Source organism: Megalops cyprinoides, chromosome 7 (genome assembly GCF_013368585.1).
Source record: "Megalops cyprinoides isolate fMegCyp1 chromosome 7, fMegCyp1.pri, whole genome shotgun sequence".
Lineage (NCBI taxonomy): Eukaryota > Metazoa > Chordata > Actinopteri > Elopiformes > Megalopidae > Megalops > Megalops cyprinoides.
In genome coordinates this window covers 25,113,276-25,134,546 of record NC_050589.1, presented here as the reverse complement: position 1 = coordinate 25,134,546, position 21,271 = coordinate 25,113,276, and the positions used below count along the sequence as shown (strand labels likewise).

Below are 21,271 nucleotides of genomic sequence, written 5' to 3'. Positions count from 1 at the left end.
CTACCGATAAAAAAATCAATAACGTATTGCACTTTTTTATTTAACCTCATGAAAAGCTTCTCCTGGAAGTAAAGCTTGCTAGCTCCAGCTTGCGTAATCGATTTGTAAGAGGAGAGTTTGGTTTTGGGTGTTCAGGAGTCCTCATGGTCCATAATACTAAATAATGCATTAACATGCTTGATATGTTTATAAAACATATTGGATTTGGAGTTGAAGTTTTTCTTGTTCAGTTCTGCTTTGCACTTAACGAGACAACATAAGAGCATCCCTCACTTAGGGCAGATCGTAGTGGACAAATGGGTCAAGCAGGGTAATTTATTGTGCATCCCCTGTACCTGGCTGCAGCTGCTGTCTACAACATGCTTTGTCTACAAAAACAGTACGTTGTTTTGTTTCATTGTCGCACACAGGCGAACATCCGTACATCTGCCTTACGCCCAAATGCACACCAGCACCTTTTCTCTTAGGTGGCAGCAATTTGTATCAGTAGCGACAAAATTTTGAAATACAGCTAAGGTTATATTGAACAGGGAGGGTAGCCATGGTAAGCCAAGCACAGCCCATTTTTCAGTGAACGCAAAAAAGTAACAGCTGTGTACCAAATGAAGTGCAGTCAGTACCAATTTACTGTAATGAACTTCAAAAGGTCACGGCCTCGGAATAACGATTATGTCTACCTGATTCTCAAGGTGAAAACGGAAGTGGACATAAAATATGAGGACCTGTCCAGTTCTATCAGAGCGCAGGTATTGCACCACGACGTGTTCACTGTTGGGGCTGTTTGTTGGTGTCATCTCATATTAAAAAAAAAAAAACACCTCTTCTTTGTAGACTAATGAGATAATGCTCAGAGATTGTCACCACATTACTTAACGGTCATTTCCTTTTTTGTTGAATTCTTTCTGATTTGTCCTTTTAAGCTGGAATGTTTGATGTAGCTGTTGAATGGGTAAGGTGGATTGCTGTTTCCCAGCACTGGAGGCCTGATAGCTTATAGCCCAGCTTACCTCTGTGAAAATAAGGATCCTGTTTCTTATGAAAACACAGAAACAGTAGAGGTACATTTATAAAGATATGGGTTAGTTTTTGTTACATTTTTATTGAGGAAAAGCAATAACTCATCTCTTCTCGGTGTGTTTAACTCCTGTGTGGATCAATTTATGTACTGATATATTGTGTGGAGGTAGATGACCATGTGGCTTGATATTTGTTATTTTAAAAAATGTCTCTACTTGGTTCTACAGGCTTGTTGGGTTGAGTTGGGTTGGGTCTCCCGTATTTCTGTTTCAACCTCCTCCAGCAGGTTTTGAAAAAGTTTACTGTTTTATCTAATTATATGCTTCGCACTTAAAAGAAAATGGAAGGTAATAAGCAGCATTGGATCCCAACACTTCATTACAATTGTAGGTCCTGCTCACTTGGTAAAGGCCAGATAAGTGAGTCTATGTCATAAATAAAATGTGTGCACAAATGGGAAGAGCTCATTCAGTACCGTCTGTAAGGTCTGCAAAATATTTGCAGGAGAATGTATTTCATAGCGCAATGAATATTTGAAAAGGTGGCTCCGTGGGTCATAATGCAGTGTGTCTGGAGTCTTTGCTGAAGTTCAAGTGTCTGAAAGTCACTGAAAGTGCGCGTATGTCAGATTGACTCAGAAGAGAACGACTTGGCTCAGTAAATGACACCTCGCTACTTCTAATGAACACTTCGGTGCTTGGCAGCGGATAGTGAAAGTGACTTTGACCGGAAACACATTCTCACTTGTTCCAGCCTATTGTGACTGAGTGACTGTGGAATGGAAACATGGTTGGGACCTGATTTACAATTACAGCCTTGCTATTTCAGGGAGGGAATACAAAGATTCTTTGCCCTCCTTCTGTGTTGTAATTGGCTCAACATAAAAAAGCAATAAACCTTGTTCCCCAGTATATTACTATGAGTATTAATCTTTTGTATATATTTATTTTCCAGGTTGCCTCAAGACTTCAAAATGTTATCACACTATCAAATGTGTAGGGCAGTAAAATAAATATAAATAAATTTAAGCCCATGTCTTTAATAAGCTTTAGAAAACTACATAAGTGATTTGTTTTTATGTTGTTCATTGCACAAAGATTTTTGAAAGTTTTAATTAATTGCATGCTTAAAGCGCCTGAATATTTTGACTAATATTTTGGGAAGAAAAAAGAAAATATATTTATGTTATTTTATTGCCTGTAAGTGTTATGTCCTGAATAATCACTCTTGGTGTAGTATGCACACAGTAATAAAGCCTTAATGAATTTTCAGTAATGTGGCAATTACAAAAGCACGTTAATAATTAGCATCACAATTATTGTGATTGATGAAGCGTCCTGTATCATTGTGATATCATTTACAGTTCAAAGGCTGGAGTATTACCAGGGCTGTTTGTTCCAGAATGCAGCAAAGGATGACAATTCGGCCATTTTCTTTCCTTGTTCGGTTTCCCTGTTGAATTTTGCCTTCCCGGAGGCGGATGTTTCCACCGTAGTCATACAAGCGGGTCATGCCTCAATGCGTGGCAGTAATAGAGATGAAGCTTTTTTTCCCCAAGAAAGTTCCCTTACGTGATAGTTTGCAAAATGCCTCCAGACTTGGAGGGGATTTCAGTGTAACGGCTTTGGCACTTAGGTATTTACGTACAAAGCTCCCTTTTGTGTAGCCATCCAAATCACTGTTTGCTTTCACCTAATGAACAAGTGATTTGTAAAAATATTTCCTGGGCCTCGTCGGAGAAGGAGGGGAGTTTGACATGACTGCACCCAGGATTAACTGCGTAAGATGTCCAACACTACTGTATCTGAAAATGGCAGATGATTTTTAAATGGTGCAGTGAGGTAAAGCCACAAGAAGCCTAAGTTTTAATATGAAGTCCATACCAGAAAAACATACACAACACATGCTAACTCAATGGACAGACCAAGGACAAATCACCGTAGAGATTAAATTAAATTCCCCTACCGATATTCATTATCAGAGGGGGAGGAAATTAAATGTTTTGAAGCCTTGGTTGCCGGACACAGGGTGACGAGAAAAATGAAATGACTGCGTTTGATGCTCCATCCCCACTGCTGTTTGCTCATTATGGGCTTTGCCCCATGTCTTCCCTGTGTTTAGCCTTTGAACCTGCGGTGGACCAGCATCACCTGTACAGCTGTACAGCGCCAGCTCTCCCCCTCTCTTAGCCAGCTGTGTTTTATCATAAACAAATCAACACGCTGTTAAATCTGCTTATCGTCCGGCTCATCTGCGTGTTTTTAACACAGTGTTTTTCGTACCGGTTGCTGCCTGACGCCGGCAGTTCCGCAGGCTCTCTCCCCGTAACGTTTGTGGAGACGCGGTCGATAAACGAGGAAGCCCAGCGCGTGCTGCATCACACGCGGTGAATCAGCACGGGGATTTCACACACAGATTTAATCAGCGCTTTAGTCATGCCCCTTCACTGCAGAATGCAGCAGTCATCACTCACGCTTCATTTCAAAACACTAACTGCAGGCCTTCCCTTTGTGTTTGGTGCTCGCCCCATGAAAGATCAATAGTATCCTGTCTGGTAACCAGAGCAACAAAAATGATATCAGGGACGGAAAATTCTTCTACATCTCTTCAGTGCAATAGTCAAAGCTCCTCCTATTTTCCCTGATTTTTTTCATTGTTAGCTACACTGGAAACATAGGTGAGAAGTCATATGAATTGTGTGTGGTGGTGAATTAATTAGATGGCTGTAAGTTTGATTCCAAACCAGCTGACCACTGCTATTGTTCCCTTGATGAACTTGTTTTGTTATACACTTGCACGAGAGAATGTGTAGGCCTGTGAGCATTCTAGATTACCCATGTCAATTGTTAACTAAAATGTCCTAGATAAGCCAATTAATCATAAGCAGTATTAAAGCAAATTTAGCACACCTACCACACAAGCATATTTTTATTTATTTTTATGAAATGTAAATATTGAATTGAAAACCATTGTTTTATGTGATTCCTGATATCTGATCTCCTGTTCAATGGATCTGCATTGAAAATTAAGCTTTTCATTCTGATACTGACTTTAAAATGATCAAAACTTCACTAAACCACATGCTAAAAAAATAAGCTTTTGTCTGTACACACCCTATTTATTAAAGATGTTAAAACAGATCAAAACATTTATGGTCTAACAACAACTACAGAAGAAGGGCACCACAGAATCACAGAATCTTAAAGCAGAAGTCTTCAGACACTCCCTCACTGCATTTTAATGAAACCAATTGGCAAAAAGCTGAATAGCAAGTGGTACAAAATGGGCAGTAATCCCTCCTTTATGGTGTCCTCCTCTGCTCCTCCGACCTGGCCCCTTTGTTCCCTGCAATTTTTCCAGCTTTTTCTCATTTAATTATCCTCTGACCTGGGCAGACTGCAGGAATTACTTGCCTGCCAAATTGAATATATGCACCAAAGAAATGAAAAGAGACGTTGGCCCCTAGCGCTGGACCACGGCCTGGGCCAGATGTTACAGCGCTGGCTGAGCGATGCTGTCGGCCGTTTTAAAACACGTTACACGTACTCGTCTGGGGCACGATGGCTTTGTGGGTAAACCTGCTCTCTCTGTGCCTGAGCACACTCTGATCTGTCCTGTACTCTGAGCATTGCAGAAATTGCTGTTCGTAAATCCAGAGTGCTCCGCCTTCTGACTGAACTGTCATGCTGCCAGAGCACTTTTCAACCTGGTGGGTGTGGTGGGTGTATTGAGACTCATGTGGACATTGTAGTTCAGTGTGCGGCCCCTTCTGAAGGGGACTCAAGTAGTTTTTTGTTAGTGTGATAAAATCTGCACAATCCCTTACTATCAGAACTCAAACTGCGTGCTCCACTCCACGGAAGCTGTTAGAGCAATAATTCATCACATTAAGCGAATAATCATAAACTCCACAGTGCTCTGATGAGTACTTCCTTTACGATGAGAGTGTCAGAGTGAACTTAAAAATTTACCACCCAATGTCACTATTCCACCCTGCAGGATGTGTTCCCCTGATGAAGGGTCACTCAAACTCATTTGCCACGCTCTCCAGCAGATCTGGAAAAAAATAGAGAAAGCTGTTCTTGTTGGAACTGGGCCCAGACACAGTTGTAAGCTGCCATCGTGTTGCATTACACTCATTCTATGAACACTGTTTGACCATTAACCCCTTGGGCCACACTGCTGAATGGCATACACAACATGACTCTTTGAGTGCTTCCTGCTTAGTCACTTCTCCACTGTTCTCAGCCATCCCAAGCTCTACTGTGAGCTGTGGAACTACAGGGCCTGACAGACTTTGAAAGGGGTGTCAGTTGTGATTAAGCCAGAGCCACCAACTTAAATAGAAAGAAGAAAACCACAGTCTCCAGGTGGCCGCCTTAATGTTGCTAACCTGTATCTACTCATTTTTTTTTAAAATTACATATTGAGGCGACATATATTTCTAACTTTAATTTTGGTTGTGCTAACATCTCTTTAAATCTACTTGTTTATCGCAGAGCATAAACTATTGCTTTTGCAAAAACAAAATATCTAGGAAAGCAAATACTTTGGCATTTGCTCATTTGTTGGGGTTACCGTATACATGAAAAAGTGATTTAGTATTGATGTGATCTTCATGTACATCTGTTTCTCCTACCTGAATGGAGGTATATTGTTTGGCACAAAATACCAGTGAATTTTATGGAATATAACTTTAACTGCGACCTTGTCGATTTCAACTCTTGGACAGTTCCACACCAAATTGTTCATAGACACAGATTATAGTCATTCAAGGTGCAGTCCTAATAGTGGAGTCTGTCATTTCCTTAGACTGAAACAAAAGGAAAAAATTTTCCAATGTGAGTGAGTGTGAAAGTGAATGAATGAAGGACATTAGCGACCCCCCTGCTAGTGGGGTTAAGGCTCCACACTCTCAGCTGGCCTCTCTATCTTTCTACCTCATACAACTCCCACAGAGTGGCGAAACAAGCAACCCTTGTCAACATACCCATCCCTACACCAGCAAAATCCCACCTCTGTAGGCTCCTGGTTATCGTTTGCCAATTACACATCTAGGCTCCAACCTGTGCCGTAAGGCTCAGCCTGCGCTCAAATCAAACATCTTGAGCAATGAGGTACCTGGGAACCCCACATCAGTCTGTTTCACTGTGGACTCTTGCATATTGGATAACACAGTTGGTTAAAGTTGCACTGCATTACATTACATTCATTTAACAGGTGCTCTTATCCAGAGCGACTTCCAGCACAAAAGAACAGAAGTGTCCATTCAAGTTGAATGAGCAGTGTCAGACCAAGCTGGAGGTAGGAATCTTCAAACCAGTTGTCATTCCCACATGTCATGCATTATAATATTCACTGTTCCTTAGCCAGACTGCCTTTTCCTTATTCTCCGTGGACAAACATGAGGCTGCATCTTATTGATTGGTTTCTTTCTGTTGACCTCTCCTTCCTGCTGGAGTGACTCTCTTTCTCCTCCTTAGCTGTTTACTTCGGAGTCCCCCTGGGCTTCTCCGCCTCCCTCTCTCAATATCTCTCTTCTTTGAGACACTTTAACCGCTTCCTCTAATATACCATTCTTCTCATTGTAGTAGATGTAGATATTCTATAAGTAAATATTAAGTAGATATTCACTTGTCCTCTGTCTTACCTGCTTCTCTCGTACCACTCACTTCAGTAACCCCTTCACGAGTTCTCTTCAGCCTCTGTCTTTGGCCTTGCGGTCTTTGTTCTTGCTGACCACTGTGTTAAGGGTCCCGCTTGCCTTTACTTCTGTTCAGTCATTTCATCCTAGTCTCTCTCTTATCTTCCATGATCTTGATTGACTGACTCACTGGGTCTTGCACTTCCTCTGTCTGCTGTTTCTGAGACGTGATGTCTTGTTTTCCTCATCATTAGTGGAATGAACTGCCTGCCTGCCTGTGTACTCTCCTGCTAATTTTTTAGAACTTTCTTCTAAAGATAGACTTTTATGTGTCTTTGGATCTCTATACTTTATTATTATTCACACGTCTCTAATTCCTTCAATTCACATGACCCATATGGTCATCCTCCAGTGAGCCATATGTTTTTATTTTTGTTAACTTGCTAATTTAGGAAGATTTTACTCAACTTCATCTTAATTAGCAATAACAAGAATTGTCCTGAACTCCTTGCTGGTCATAATGTTTGGCATGTGTCATAATAAATTCCTGAGCTTTTCTTTAAATCAAAATTTTATTCTAGATTTTTTAATATTGTCTTCTCTCTGTTATTCACAGGTTGTTAGTCCTGGTTGATATGGGTGTCTACTGAATGACATGATTATTAGAAGGGGAAGAGGGAAAGGAAGAGGATTGCTCTATAATTTTAAACATTTTTCCCTGTAATAATCATTTTCACTATTTGCCATTTTAACAGGATATTTAGCAGTATCAACAAGTATTAACGGTGACAATGAGTCTGACAGTATCAAAACACATTTGCATTATTAAAATGTCCTCAGGCATAGCCATAAGCGGTTAAAGGATTCTTGTGTGTGTGGCTGGTAGATAGTCGGTGATCAAAAGTCTTTGAAGTTCCTTATTATACAAACATTATCAGAGTTGTGTCCAGGCCCTACTGCACAGGAATACAGCACAGTTGACTGTGGACACCAGGGAAAGGGAAAGGAAAATTTTTCTACACCCTAGCACTAAAATCCAGTCAGGAGAGTGGTATTATATCCAACCATATACAAATGGAAACAAGATTCCGTACAGCAGCTGAGGGATTTTGAAGAATTGTTGTAGATTTCTTTTAAAGAATGCTCTCCGACTATGGCAGAGATGTCCTTCACGACTGGAAAGGGTCTGTAAAGGGTTCAGTGAGTCCCTGGTGCTCTTGCTTGACCATGCAGCTGCACCTGGGATGAGCAGAACAGGTTGTCCAGGTTTCTGCTTGGCAGTGGGAACCATGTAAGATACAGATGGAGGCATCTAGACCAAAGGTGAAAGTGAGAACAACAACATAATAAAATGAGCACTTGGGCCACTGTGATCAGTTATGCTGCATCCAGGCCCTGATGAGTGCATTGCTAAAGCTGAGGTGTTATTGGTAGGAGTGCCTCTTTCAGATGCACGGTTTGAAAAATATTGTAATATAATGTGTGATCTTTGAAAATATTAAGTAATAGAGCCTTGGTTTTCATAATGGAACCATTTTGAGATAGCAAGGAAAACAGCAAGAAAAGGCAGTTATTCTTGGACTACTGTGCCTGGTTTACTGGGGGGCTAAAAGGTTGCAAGGTCAAATCTCTGCTGTGACACCTATACTGTGCCTTGGAACAAGGTGGTTAGGCTAGCTTGTTTCAGTCAATATGCAGCTATATGAATGATTAATGTGTAAATATGTTCTGCATGCTACCTTGAATAACTGTCTGCTAGGCAAATAAATAATGTATGATGCATAACACATCTAGTTGCATCTGTTGCAGATGAAGCAACTTGTGGCCATAATTTAATTGATTTAAAACTATTTGCAGTTACTCTCAAAACTTTAATACAAAATTGATGGAATATGCAGTGACTGTAGTTTTAAATAATTATATCAGTTGGCAAGTAATAATTCATCATTACCAGAGATGCAAAATGCAAAATTATTCTGATGAAAGTCAATATTTGTTTTAAGCAAAGAAAAAGATTATTTGCATAAATACATTGAAATCCTCTGTGATCCTGTGTTTAATCATCTTACAGTGAATATTTTTATAGGAGTTTATAACCTTGGGCTTTACCTCATAATTATTATTAATGGCTGCTATAGCTTTCATTTCCATGTGATTCTGTGCTTTACTGGAAACAGTAACCATCCACTGTAGGCATTAAGTTAAGTAAAAATCCTTTGTAAATTTCTAACTGAAACTAATTTTAAAAGAAAGAAATGGACCTCCTTCTGGCATAACCAAAGCATAAACATAATTATGAAACTGATGTTTTTTGTTTTTTTCCATAGGGAGAGGAGACCGGTGAATAGGCAGTGTGCAGATTGAATTATTAAAATTGCTTCCTCTGGGGCATAAAGGGAGGTCATGTTTCGTGTATGTTTATTCTAATAAGACAGCTTCCACACTCACTAATGTAAACAGGGCAGGGCAAAGGGCAGCTGACCTCTGACTCTGCTGGGGGGGATCGGAGCATCAGGTACAGGAGATCTTCGCCATTCACAGGGGATGCTGTGTAGAAATCCTTCCAAATAGGGAAAGCCTTGACTACTGTACTGTAGCAGTAATAAAGACTTGGCAAGAGAAGTCAGGAATAAAGCCCATTGCCTGGCGTGTATACGCAGAACAGCGAATTGCCAATCCATGGCACGCAAAGGTCTCCAGTACACCTGTGGACAATGAAAGGAATGTGAACGATCATATTGAACAGTGATGAGTCAACACATTACAGGCTCAGTACACCTAAACATGGCCAGTGAGAATACAGCAGAAGAAAAAGGAGAGAGACAGTTCCACACAGGCCAAAGACACAGCACATCCAGACACCAGCTACAACAGCATCGATCAGCCACAACAATACTGAAAGAAAGTCAAAAAAAATTACTATTACAAAAAATGTAACTACCCCCAACATATATACATACGCACACACAGGCACACACACACACCCCCGCGCGCACACACACACACACACACACACTTGGAAAGTCGAACCTACAGGAAGTCTCCTGATATTTGCACTCTAGAAGTCCTTTCTCCTTATGACCAGGGATTCTCATCATTATTCTTCTCGTTATTTAATGGTTTGACAGAAGTAATTAACAAAAACATAAAAAACATACGATTCTGTACAGATTTATTTTTTGATTCATCAACACTCCCTGTGTTTTATGATAACAGGCATATAATTGTATATTAAAATATATTGTAATAATGTAATATTACAACATGTTTTCATATGTTTTTATCATGATAGCAGGCAGGTGTTGGCGTCACATCCACACTTTCAATTTCTCAGCTCACATAAATCCCATTATCTTAAAGTGTGCTTTAGCTCACTGAATGCAGTGTGTACCAATAAATTGTGGTGAGTGAGTTTGAAATAAACTTTGAATCACGTTTATTTTCATTTTTTCCAGCATTCCATCAGAGGAGGGAAGTGTGAAATGTTACATGTCTTGTTCAATGTCTCCGTTTGGATTGACACCATATATCCTGTGTGCAGTGGCCACCGAATATTGGTATTGGTCAAATTCTGTCAGGGTGACACAATTCTAACCCTTCCCATTTCGAACCACTTTGCAAAAACGATGTTAAGCATTGCAATTTCAGAAATTTGCATCAGTTTGCAATTGAGCCCTTTACCTGCTGCAGATGTATCATTTTGAAGTGCACCTGGCTCTTTATGGTGTCAAATCGGCCAGCTCTCTGAAGCTGTGTATGTTCACTCAATGCGGGGCGGTGACACTTAGGCAGTGGTGGACAGGCTGTCTCTTGACACATAAAAATAGCTCATTCTGATTATGCATCATTGTTCCTTGCCCTCTGCGCTCACCTGTTCTGGCGTTTTGTAAAATGCGCTGGCATTTTTTGGGCCCCGAAGCCGAGTGGCACTCTTGCATTTTTCTGTGTCAGTAACGTGGACTGCCCACGGAAGCTGGGAGAGGGGGCCAATCTCTTGCTGCTGCTGCTGCACGGAGAGGCCAACGAGATGATGGATTCTTTGCAGCCTCCCCTGGCCCTCTCTGGCCTCGTATAACTTTATGGCCCCATTTTCTCTCGGTCAGTAAAATAGATGCCATAAAAAAATGCCTATGTATCGTGCCTCTTTTCACATTGATCAACTCATTTTTGTGTGAAGCCCTAGCCCCAGGGAGCCATATGGACACTGGCACGTACCAGCTCGGTAAATTACCCAGTCGACCGCAAAGAAGGGGGGAGGCCAAACTGTAGCAGATTGTACCCAGGCCCCCCGGAGAATAAGTGCCACATTTAAAGGTGAGGGTGCCAGCCATGGTGTTACAGAAACTACGCTGGGCAGCAGGCACCCATCTGTCATATTTTTTTTCCCTCGGATTACAGTTCGTTCCCTCACTCCCATAAAATCCTTTTTTAATTCCCCCGCTCACCATCTTAGAGCTGTGACGGCTCCAAGCCTCAATTCAGTTTCTACCCAACATGCAGAGAGAGCAGAGAGACGGACACCGACCGCACCATCCAACTGCCGTCATGTATTCCTCAGCCTATCTTATGTGAGCAGGCACATTGCGGTATGGGAAGATTTTGCTGGGAGCTTAAGTTTAGGAAGCTATCTTTCCACTCAAAAGAGGGTTTTACTCAGTCCCTCCGCTGGCTGTTAAAAAGTTCGCTTTTGAGATTCTTTACAAAAAAAAAAAAAAAACGACAGAAAAAGCCAAAGCCCTAAGGAGAAGAATACAGTCTGTGAGTTAAATAATGGAGTGCAAGCTTGGTAGTCAATGATTTCAATGGTCAGTCTGATGTGACAAGTTTTTACAAAGGAGCTGACTAGCATGGTGAAATCTCTCAGCTGTTTTGCCAAGGCAGCTTTGAATTGCTGGGAGAGCCACAGCAAGCTGTAGTGCCTCTTCTTGATCAACAGTGTCAGTCCTACTGGAAGAATGTGGACTGATGTTGATGCTCTTCCGTAAGTTCTATGTCACTGTAGTCATAGCCATGTGCAGCATACACGCACACACAATAACTCCGCAGCTGACTGTCATGCCGATAGACCCTAAAGCCATTTTCAATGCTTGTCTTATTGCATTTTGCTTTGTCTGGGAGAAGGAAAGAGAGGCATATTTCATCACCTTTGCACTGAAATTATATTTTCAGCTCAGTGCTGCGGTCTCTATTTGGCCGAAAAACACATGAATGGAGAAAATCAGTTTCTTTTATGAAAATTCACGGTGTCATTCTGCATTATGAATTGTGCCTCTCTCGCTGTTCTCTCTCTGGGCTGTCACCACTGCAGTTTTGGCACTATCAATTTTCTTGCTTCTTTTTAGTTAATTTTGCTTCTTATTTTTTTATTTGATGAATGTAAACTTGAAAGAACTTTTGAATGTTGGTACTTTTCCTTGGACAGTTAGACGTTTTGAGGATGTTTGTAGTCCACACAGCCATTCTAAACCACTTATAACATCAGAGATCAAAACTTTGTTTGTGACAAAAGGTGATTTCTCCTTGAAATGGCATCGGTTGTTACATTTTGAATTACAACAACAAATATACAAATAAGCAAAGTTCACAAGTTGAGTCAAAACATTACATTTACAGCCAAATTTACATTTTAGGAACTCATCCCCCCCAAAAAGAAAGAATAGATGTGAAATAACCTTAAAATTAAAAAGCAAAAATTGGAATATTTCATCGTTATCAGTAAATTAGTTTTCTAAGAAAAGCAGCAGAATCCAAGCTAATTTGAGTTCCTCTCTCCTTACCCGGTTAAAGGACAGTTTAAGGACAGACAGAAACCAGCCATATATTAGAGGAGGGAAGTTGAACCAAGGAAGCAGAGAACTTCTGCTTCGTCTCCATCTCTGGTGAACACTAGGCCCTTTTATTTTGTGCACCAAACATCTGTCTTTCTGGATCCCTTATAAATGATTCTGCATCTCAGACATTTGGAAAATCCCATTTGCAGTTACTTTAAAGACAGCAGGGTAATGATGCTTGAGGCTGTAGCGTCATGGGAAAAGGGGAGAGTTATTGGTGTGAATTGCTTTGTGAGGTGGACAACGGACTGAACATTAACTGATGAAATGCATGACATTTTGCTCTTAACCATGCAAGACGCTCGTAGCATTAGTTGAATGAGTGTGTTTCTCTCTAAGGCCACGCCCAACAAAGCTCCGGTCGTTACCAGAAAGTTGCCAATACTGGATGTTCATCCAACTATGATATTTTCCTTTCTTTTCTTGGTGTAAAGCCCCCCACACATGCAGATACAGACAACCACACACACACATACTTCCAGAAGGAGAGGGCTGCATAAATAAAAATATCTGAAATCATTAGTGACTCATTTGAAGACTTTTCAAGGCCCTCCAACTATTTGTGTTATATCTGTGTGAGTTTGCAAACAATATTCATCATTCAGGTCATTAGCACTGTAGAAAATGCAGTTTTATATCTCCTTCACTCTTGTCATGCGTATTTTGTCCTTTCTGCAGTTCTCATCTGTAGACATATTAGATCAGTTTGCCTGAACACCAAATATACTACCTTGGTTTGTAGTTGCATAAAGACCAAATCAACTAATTTGTGAATCGGTTAAGCAAAAGAGAATTACTTTACTGTGAATGAGTGCCTTTTGAATTCATATGCCATATCTCAAATGCTGCGCAAAAGAGTTTTCTCCTGCTTCTTACTAATTCTTGATCTGAAGTTTCTTTGCTTTGTTGTGGAAATCTTCTGATGAGCCTTAAACTATTGAATGCATTGATGTTGTTTCAAAGTGAAAAGATGTTTCTCCCTGGTTTCCTAAGAACTAGGAGCTGGTGAAAAAGTATTTATTACTTTAATCTAGAACATTTTGTGGCAGCTGCTTTTTTAAAAGAACTGAATGCTGATTTCCCATTCAGTTCTTTTTGATGAGGCATACGTTACCTGAGTCCTCAGTATTAAGATACTTTCTCAAGCTGTGATAGAGTGCATAATTCATGATTGAAAAACCATTACTTTATCATATGTCAAGGTAATGATTATCCAATATATAATAGCTCAATGTTTCATTGGCCACAGGACACAGAGAATTCTAATACTGTAGAAGCATCATTTTATATATTTAAGAGCCTCTTTTGAGCTCATTAATATCTTTTGAAACTAACTGAAGTACACTGACAAATAACAGGCAATACAGTTACTGGAAAAAAAACACTGACCCAATAATTCAGTCAAAACTGCCAAGTCGTCTTGAGGGGAAGCGCTATTCAATTTTAAAAAATCAATTATGGCTTCGTAGCCACCCTATTAAAATAAAAAGACTTGTAGATTCAGTGAAAAAGTCACTTTGTTCCTGTAGTGATCAGTTAATTCATAACCAAGAAACAGAAAATGTTTCTTGGATATGAATAGCGCCTTTCCTCAAACATGAGGAAAAAATAAATAAATAAATGCAGTCACTGTTGATCTTATGTTTTCTCTCATTTACAATGGATGTTTTTTTATGGCACTGTGCATTTCATACGGAAGCTGTGAAAGTGATTACTTATTATTCGCCTTAGAAGTACAGGTTCTTACAAGAACAGAGGTAATACCAGAAAAAGCAACATTTGCCATCTTAAAGGTATCGGGGGAGCTGATGAATCAGGAGAACGGATATTCTTCATGGTAAATAGTCATAGCTGTGTTTCTAGAGTGCTTAACAAACATTACTGTGACATTTTCATTAAGAGATTGAGGTGTGGTATGTAATAATGAAGGAAGGAAGCAGTTACAATAGCACTTGATCAGCTATTTAAGAGGGGAAGCATGGTTTTTGAAGAAATATGTCTTCAACAGGGTGAGATCGAAGGTTGTTAGAAATTAGTCATCTGTGGAACAGGACTTGATGATTCACTACCAACACAGAATGTCAAACAAAAGATGCCAGGCACCTCAGAATTCCAATTAGACTTGAGAGGATGATAAATATGCTATCACATTTCAAAATATGTGCAATTTTAATTCTAAAATGGATTAAATAATATGTTTTTGTACTGGAAAAAGTCTTTCTGGGTGTTGTTGGTCTTGTTTTTTTATATTAATTTTAAAATTTACATCAAGGCTTAACAATATGTATGTTTTTTTTTTTTCCAATTCCCTAAATGAAACACTTTTTTCCCCAAAAGTCTGTAATTATCAGTCTCAGATGGGAGATTAAGAAGTAAATGGCTATAAAATTACACACTCATATTCTGAGGCACTTTAGAACATTGGAACGTTTATTTTAACCATTGTTTGCATTCATGGAACCTCTTGACATGGATATATTGATTCAGCTGTGGCTGGTTAAACAAAGCATTTTGGTACTACAGACACTTGAGGGGCTTCAGTCTAATATGAATGCATTTACATCTGCATAAACACATTCTCTGATATTGTCTGAGTCTGATGGCAAAGTTCTATGAGAGCACCAACACAGTGGAGAGCAGGTCACGTGACAGTGCCAGAAAACATGAAAAAAAAAGAAAAAAATTAGTCTTTGCTGTTGGACAGATTATTCCTCATTTTGTAGTGGTTACCAGTTTTTCCCTACTGAGGAGAAAAGAAAAGGGCTTTACAGTGTGATAAATAGACTTAGTTTATGAGATATTTTTGTATGTGGCTGAGTCTGTTTCATTGAGTTAGATACATTTAGTCCTGTGACAGCCAGAGGTCTGTTTCAAATACAAACACTAGCTGTAGGCAATTTGTAGCTTCTCTCAAGCACTCTTCCTGGCAAGGTCTTTAAGTGTAATTGTATTTCTCAAAGAGCTTTTGTGCTAACTACCCATTGCTTTCTGATAGATTACCTGGTCTGATTACCTTTCCTAAGGAAAAGACTGGCATGGCTGTGTAATAAAGCTTATTTACACATTAATAGCATATTATTTATAGAAAAAGGGCTATTATATCACTATAATTAAACTGGTTAACGTGACTAACCACTGCCGCTGTGAAAACTCATCAATATCTCTGTTCATCAAAGTGAGTGACATGCATTTTTCCAGTCGATGGCTTTATGAAAACGCCGATATGTTATTAACAGGATCACTCAGTCACAGCATGTGGCTGTACCCTCAGTTTTGTGTGTTTCCGTTTGCAGCACACCAGGCTGACGGGTATTCAATCGCTGTACCGCACTGTACCAAACCCTCAATAAACAATCAACAGAACAAGAAACAACCCCTCCTGCTGGAATGCTCATTATTTTGATGGCAAATGAATTTAGATATTAAAATTACATTCCAGAGTGATAATAATCTTATTTTCCTAACTGGTTTCCAGATGATCACTTAGTCAATAAATTAAGTAGCCAATGTGGGTTTTTTTTGTACCAATACACTCTCTGTGGTATAGACAAAATCTTTACTAAATAGCATAATTAATGCAGTACAGTAAAAGTAAAGCTGTGAGTGTAAAAGTTACAATAAGTCCTATACCCACCCCTATTTTTCAAATAGTACTAAACACAAGCACAAATGTATGCATATAGTTGTATGCAATAGCAGGTAGACTGAAATCCTTTTCACTTGTAAGATGGCAAATTGCCATCAGCATATGACAAATAAATATGTATCTGCTACTGTACTTCCAAAGCTAGAAAACAGTAATTTTGAGAGTTTCATTTTAGAAAACAGTTCATTCTTATGTAGTTTAGAGAGAATGTGACATGTAATATTTATTGTGAGGAAGTAATGGAAAGGCTCTGGTAGGAAGGTGGCAGCTGTCATCAGAAGGAGGCATTCTTCATAGTCAAATGGATGTTTTTAGAGTCAAATGTTTGACTTCTGCTCCACGGGTACTGTCGTAAAGGTGGACTCAGGGGAATTTAATTTGTAATGGTATTCTAATGTAGCTGGTGCTCAGTGTATTTTGTGCTGCCTACAAAGATCACATCAACAGAAAATCAGGAAACATTAAAAGTACCATCTTTGGCAGTGGGGCATGGTGGAGTAATAAAGTAATATTGGCCTTTCAGTTCAGCACCGGCAGACAGATTTATGAAATGCATTACCATCACATTTTTATTGGCCCAGAAGAAACTTTTTGTGAATTTTTGCTAATTGGTATTTTGCTGTTTGTGTCCACTTCCAGTGAAAGAGGGCTGTCTCATAAAGAGTGATAGCTTAGATTAAAAGGCAGTGGTCTTTGAACACTCCAGATCCACACATACTCACGCTAAAGCGTCCGTTTCCCTGTCCTTCCATGGCACCTGCTTGACTCCTGGCCAGCTATTGAAGTTATCCCGGTCCTTGTGCTTAACCATTGGAGGCAGGAGCGCAGGCAGACAACTTGCATCTGCGTTTCCCCAGTGATGTAGTGCTGGACCATGGATGATGAGTGGGGAAGTGGAGGGGGATCGGGCATGCACGCTTTGTCTTTAACCCACCCCAGGGGACTTCAAACACATCATGTTGCCAAATTGGCTCTGTTGTATGATTGAGTGAACGATGTGAAGCGCTGCATTATTAAAGGACGCCATAACCACACATGAGGGATTGCAATAATGATGTCAGCGGTTCTGTGGGAATTTCTGTTCGCCCACAAATAAATATGTAGGTCAGAGGGCTGACGGCCGTGGCCTTTCCGGCTGCCCCCAGCGATCTGGCTCGCTGCTGTAGATCCTTTCACAATTCATTAGCCTGTCTCTCAGCAGAGACTGTGTCTCCAGCCTCCAAAACGGCCGTTTGAAAACGGGCATCCTTCGCCCTGACAAATCATTTGGAGCTGATGTGCTCCCAAATCCCTTCCGTTCAAAATCCCGTTCGCTTTCTTTGAAGATGAAATGCTCTGTAAGTCATAAGAAGAGTGTACGATATAGATAAACTGTTCAAACTAGAGCAACCCAGAAACTTAAAGAGACATGAGACATGACTAATTGAACTGTTTTTTTCAGTCTTAAAGCCCTTGTTATTAAAGAAAAAGGAATGATTTTTTAAAATTACTCGCAAAGCTCTTTTTAGTCTGTATGGGTGTATGGTTTGTATGAATGAAAAACAGTTTTAAACATTCAAAAGAAGACATATGCTGATATTGCTGTTCAGGTCTAAAGACATTCCCGCTGATCTGTCCTCTTTACTCCACAGCGCCCCCTCTGTCCATTTCTGTGGTTGCAGCAGACACTCCAGCACCATTCAGCCGGTATCGGGCCCAGAATTTCACCCTGATGTGCATCGTCTCTGGAGGAAAGCCGGCCCCAGTGGTGAGACAAAAATCACATTTTATTCCATAATATAACCAAAAAATAATATCCATATGATTATTTTATTCTTTTTTTCAATGCGCTGATGTCAACTGATCTGAACAGAGGTCACATGGTTATTGTGTGAGTTTCACCTTAAAATGATCAGAACCAGTTGGCAGAATCAAGATCACTGAACAGCGTAATGATGCTGTAATAAGAGAAAATTATTTAACTATTTAAACTGACTTTATTTGCATATAATATACACACAGAAATTAAGCAAATTTATTTAGATTTGTTGTATTTATTGTCTAGAGCTAAATAAAGCAGTGCAAGTAAAACATTATGCAGTAACTCATAAATTGGAAATTAATTAAGTTTAGAGTGAAAACAGTTAAGGTATTTTAACGAAAGACTTGTAAAAAGGCAATTATTAATTTTTTAACAAAACCTATTTAACAGCATTCATGAATAAAGTATGCAACCATATACAATGACTTTGCTTTGACCTTCATAATTATTGCACAATTGCAAAATTAATTCAGCTCAATAATTAGTTTTACATCTGAGGGCCATGAAGATGAAGTTGTTTCTAGAAATGGTACCTTTTTTCATGTTTCATGAACAGGTGTGTCTTAAAGCATGTCGGTCAAGGTTTACATCACATCTATTGTAACAGCCAAGACAAAGCTTTGCTTCCGACTGGTGTTCAGATGGTGTTTCCCAGAAAAAAGGGTTTCACGAGACACAAAATAATGTTTGAATGTATTCAGAATTTAGTCAAAAATCAGGAATGCACATGTTCCCTTGGTATAAAGCCAGATATTTTTTTTACAAGAAAACACAGAAGAAGACAAAGAAACAGTCAGCACCCTGTGAAGCATTAGCCTTCAATGGATACAGATTAAACTTACAGTGCTGTTTCACAGTGCTCTGCAGACCTTTACCTCCTCTTTCGTGGAGGTCATTGTCTCTTTGAATATCTGAATAAGCCTGTATGAACTTTTCAAGCATGGTGGTCACTCTAACATTGTAGCAATAGGCACCGAAATGGACTCATCTGTCTTGAGAAAAACTGTGATGTCAAACTGTAATCAAGTACCAAAGAACAAGTGCACAGATGATACCAGAGATCAGGTTACTAGAATTATTATTATTGTGTGTGTGTGTGTGTGTGTGTGTGTGTGAAACTACTCAAACCACTTTACTACTCAAATGCAGTACGCTCTTGTCTCCCGGACTGCCTCACAATTTGGCTTTAGATCTACACAATTCACATGGGTCAGTTGTAGTGTCTCAAAATATCCAGATTTCTAACTCATAAAACTTGCATCCTTCACTATGCTGTTCTCTGTATCCATCTTACATAAGCAGAATTGTTGTAGCGGGGTAAAGTGTGGGGGTCACTGTCTGTGCTCCACAGGCCATTTTTATTCCCTGTAGGGTCATTAATCGCTATCTGTGGGCGTATCGTTATGTGTTCCGTATCTTCCTGCGCTCCGTCTCAAACGATTAAGCACCCAGAGAGAGGAACGTCCGAGGTGAAAAACGATTTCCTCCACCCCACCTCCCCTCCTTTGGTAAACTCCAGTGACCGCTGCCAGGCGTCGCTGCATCGATTGTCTGGCAAGCCGCAATTACCGTCGCAATCGCCGACTGTTGCATAAGGGCCCCTCTTGGGTCCCCGGCTTCCATTGCAGGCTTGAGCCCCTCCTTATTACATTTAATGAAGCTTGCAGCCTCCACCCAGACAGAGCCGTCTGCAGGCAGGCAGCCCCGGGGCAGTCGTGGATTATTACAGCCAACCCCACTGGCTTTCCCTTCAGAGACACAAACTTGAGGGGAAATGCTGGGTTGAAATGATCTCTTCTACCCAGTCTGTCAGCAAGACCTTGTAATAGGCCAAATCGTCTACAGGACCCTGCTGAGTATGCTATATGCACAATAATGAGTGCTGGAGGCTTGCAGCAAGGTATTGAAGAATTCAGCTTGACACTGTGTCTAAAAGCAGACGTCTTTTCCCTCTCTCTCTCTCTGATATTTTTTTTTAAAACAGAAATAGTTCTCATGTAATGGAAAGCTGCCATCACTGAGAGGTTTTGATCGGGCATCATGTCGGTATGTCCCTGAAGCCATAGGCCTGAGTTCCTCTGGGAAGTCCCCACACTTCTGATTGTTCCTTTTGGATGGCTATGCTCTATTTTGCGGGTGTTAAACGCTGAATGTGATTTGAGTTGGGTAATTTGACATGAGCTATAAAACATGCTGGCAAAAATAGTTTCCAAAAGAGCTACTTGTATCTCCCAATTTGCCATTCCCCAGAAATTGTTGTTAAAAACCCATTTTCATTTCGAGCACCTTGCTCTAGCATTTGATCAATAATGTTTTACCGTAAGGCAATGTAAAAATAGGCAAGGATCGATTTGTTTCGTCCAAAGTATCATCAAGCAATCTCAGCCCTTGAAAAAGAAATCTTCTGCAGACTAACACGGTGTTGATAAAGGGCTCTATAAACCAGCACTAAAAGTTAAAGCCTTAACAGGACACGTATAAAATTTTGATTAATATTTTAACTCCAGGATTAAGGGAACAAACTAGAGTTTTGCTATGATTCAGAGGAGGTAGCTTGCCATTTTTATTGCAAAAAGACAATACAATTATAATAACAAATGTTAAATTAAAATCCTATTTATTTAAGCAAACTGTATTAGCTGAAATTACATTTCTGCGTAACAGTAACAACGCGTCGATTAGTTTTGAAATTTAATGTCTACACTTTGTGGACTGCAGACTCACTGGGTCCTTCTTGGAGAGTGCGAACCATATGCCCCCACATCAAAGGCACGGAGTAAAACAACAGTCAGTGAGAAGTCCTTTTGTACTGTTATTTCACCTCAAAATCTGTGGAGATCAATTGCAGGCATCTCTGAGCCGGTAACAATGACTTGCCAGAAAATCGCGCGTTATGAGACTCGTAGCACTGTGAGAGCTCAGTGAGTCTGACTGGCCCAAGGCAGAGGTGCAAAGCTAATGTTGATTGTGGAGCTTCTCTTACATTACAGGGCCATATCACTTACCTCTTGCCGGGAGCGCTCGACTTTTCAGCGCTCTAAAATGATAACCAACTGGGACTTGTTTTGCTTATTGGAGAACGCAAGACACTCTGGGTCTCATAAAGCATTAAGAAAACGAGGGCGCCCCGACAAAGCTGTTGTCAGAAAACAACGACCGTTTATCTGGCAATAAACCTTATTTCTCGCAGAGAGCAGCGCAGACAAGAAAACGGACCTCATAATGGGTGTACAAACACATAGCAGCTTACGCTCTCTCTCTCTCTCTCTCGTGACTCCTTCGGGGGATGAACGAGACGTAGCTCCTTCGGGGTGGAAGTCAGGTTCAAGCGA

The 21,271-nt window shown here is 40.2% G+C and overlaps 1 protein-coding gene across 2 annotated transcripts in view; it reads left to right on the top strand.

The window, feature by feature from the left end:
* LOC118780772 (immunoglobulin superfamily member 21-like) overlaps window positions 1-21,271 on the top strand; it is a 176,052-nt gene that overhangs the window by 137,882 nt on the left and 16,899 nt on the right. For both annotated transcript variants that reach the window (XM_036533454.1, XM_036533453.1), the window contains exon 5: window positions 17,770-17,885. In XM_036533454.1, coding sequence (XP_036389347.1) covers window positions 17,770-17,885 — 116 coding nt within the window. The remainder of the gene's footprint in view (window positions 1-17,769; window positions 17,886-21,271) is intronic.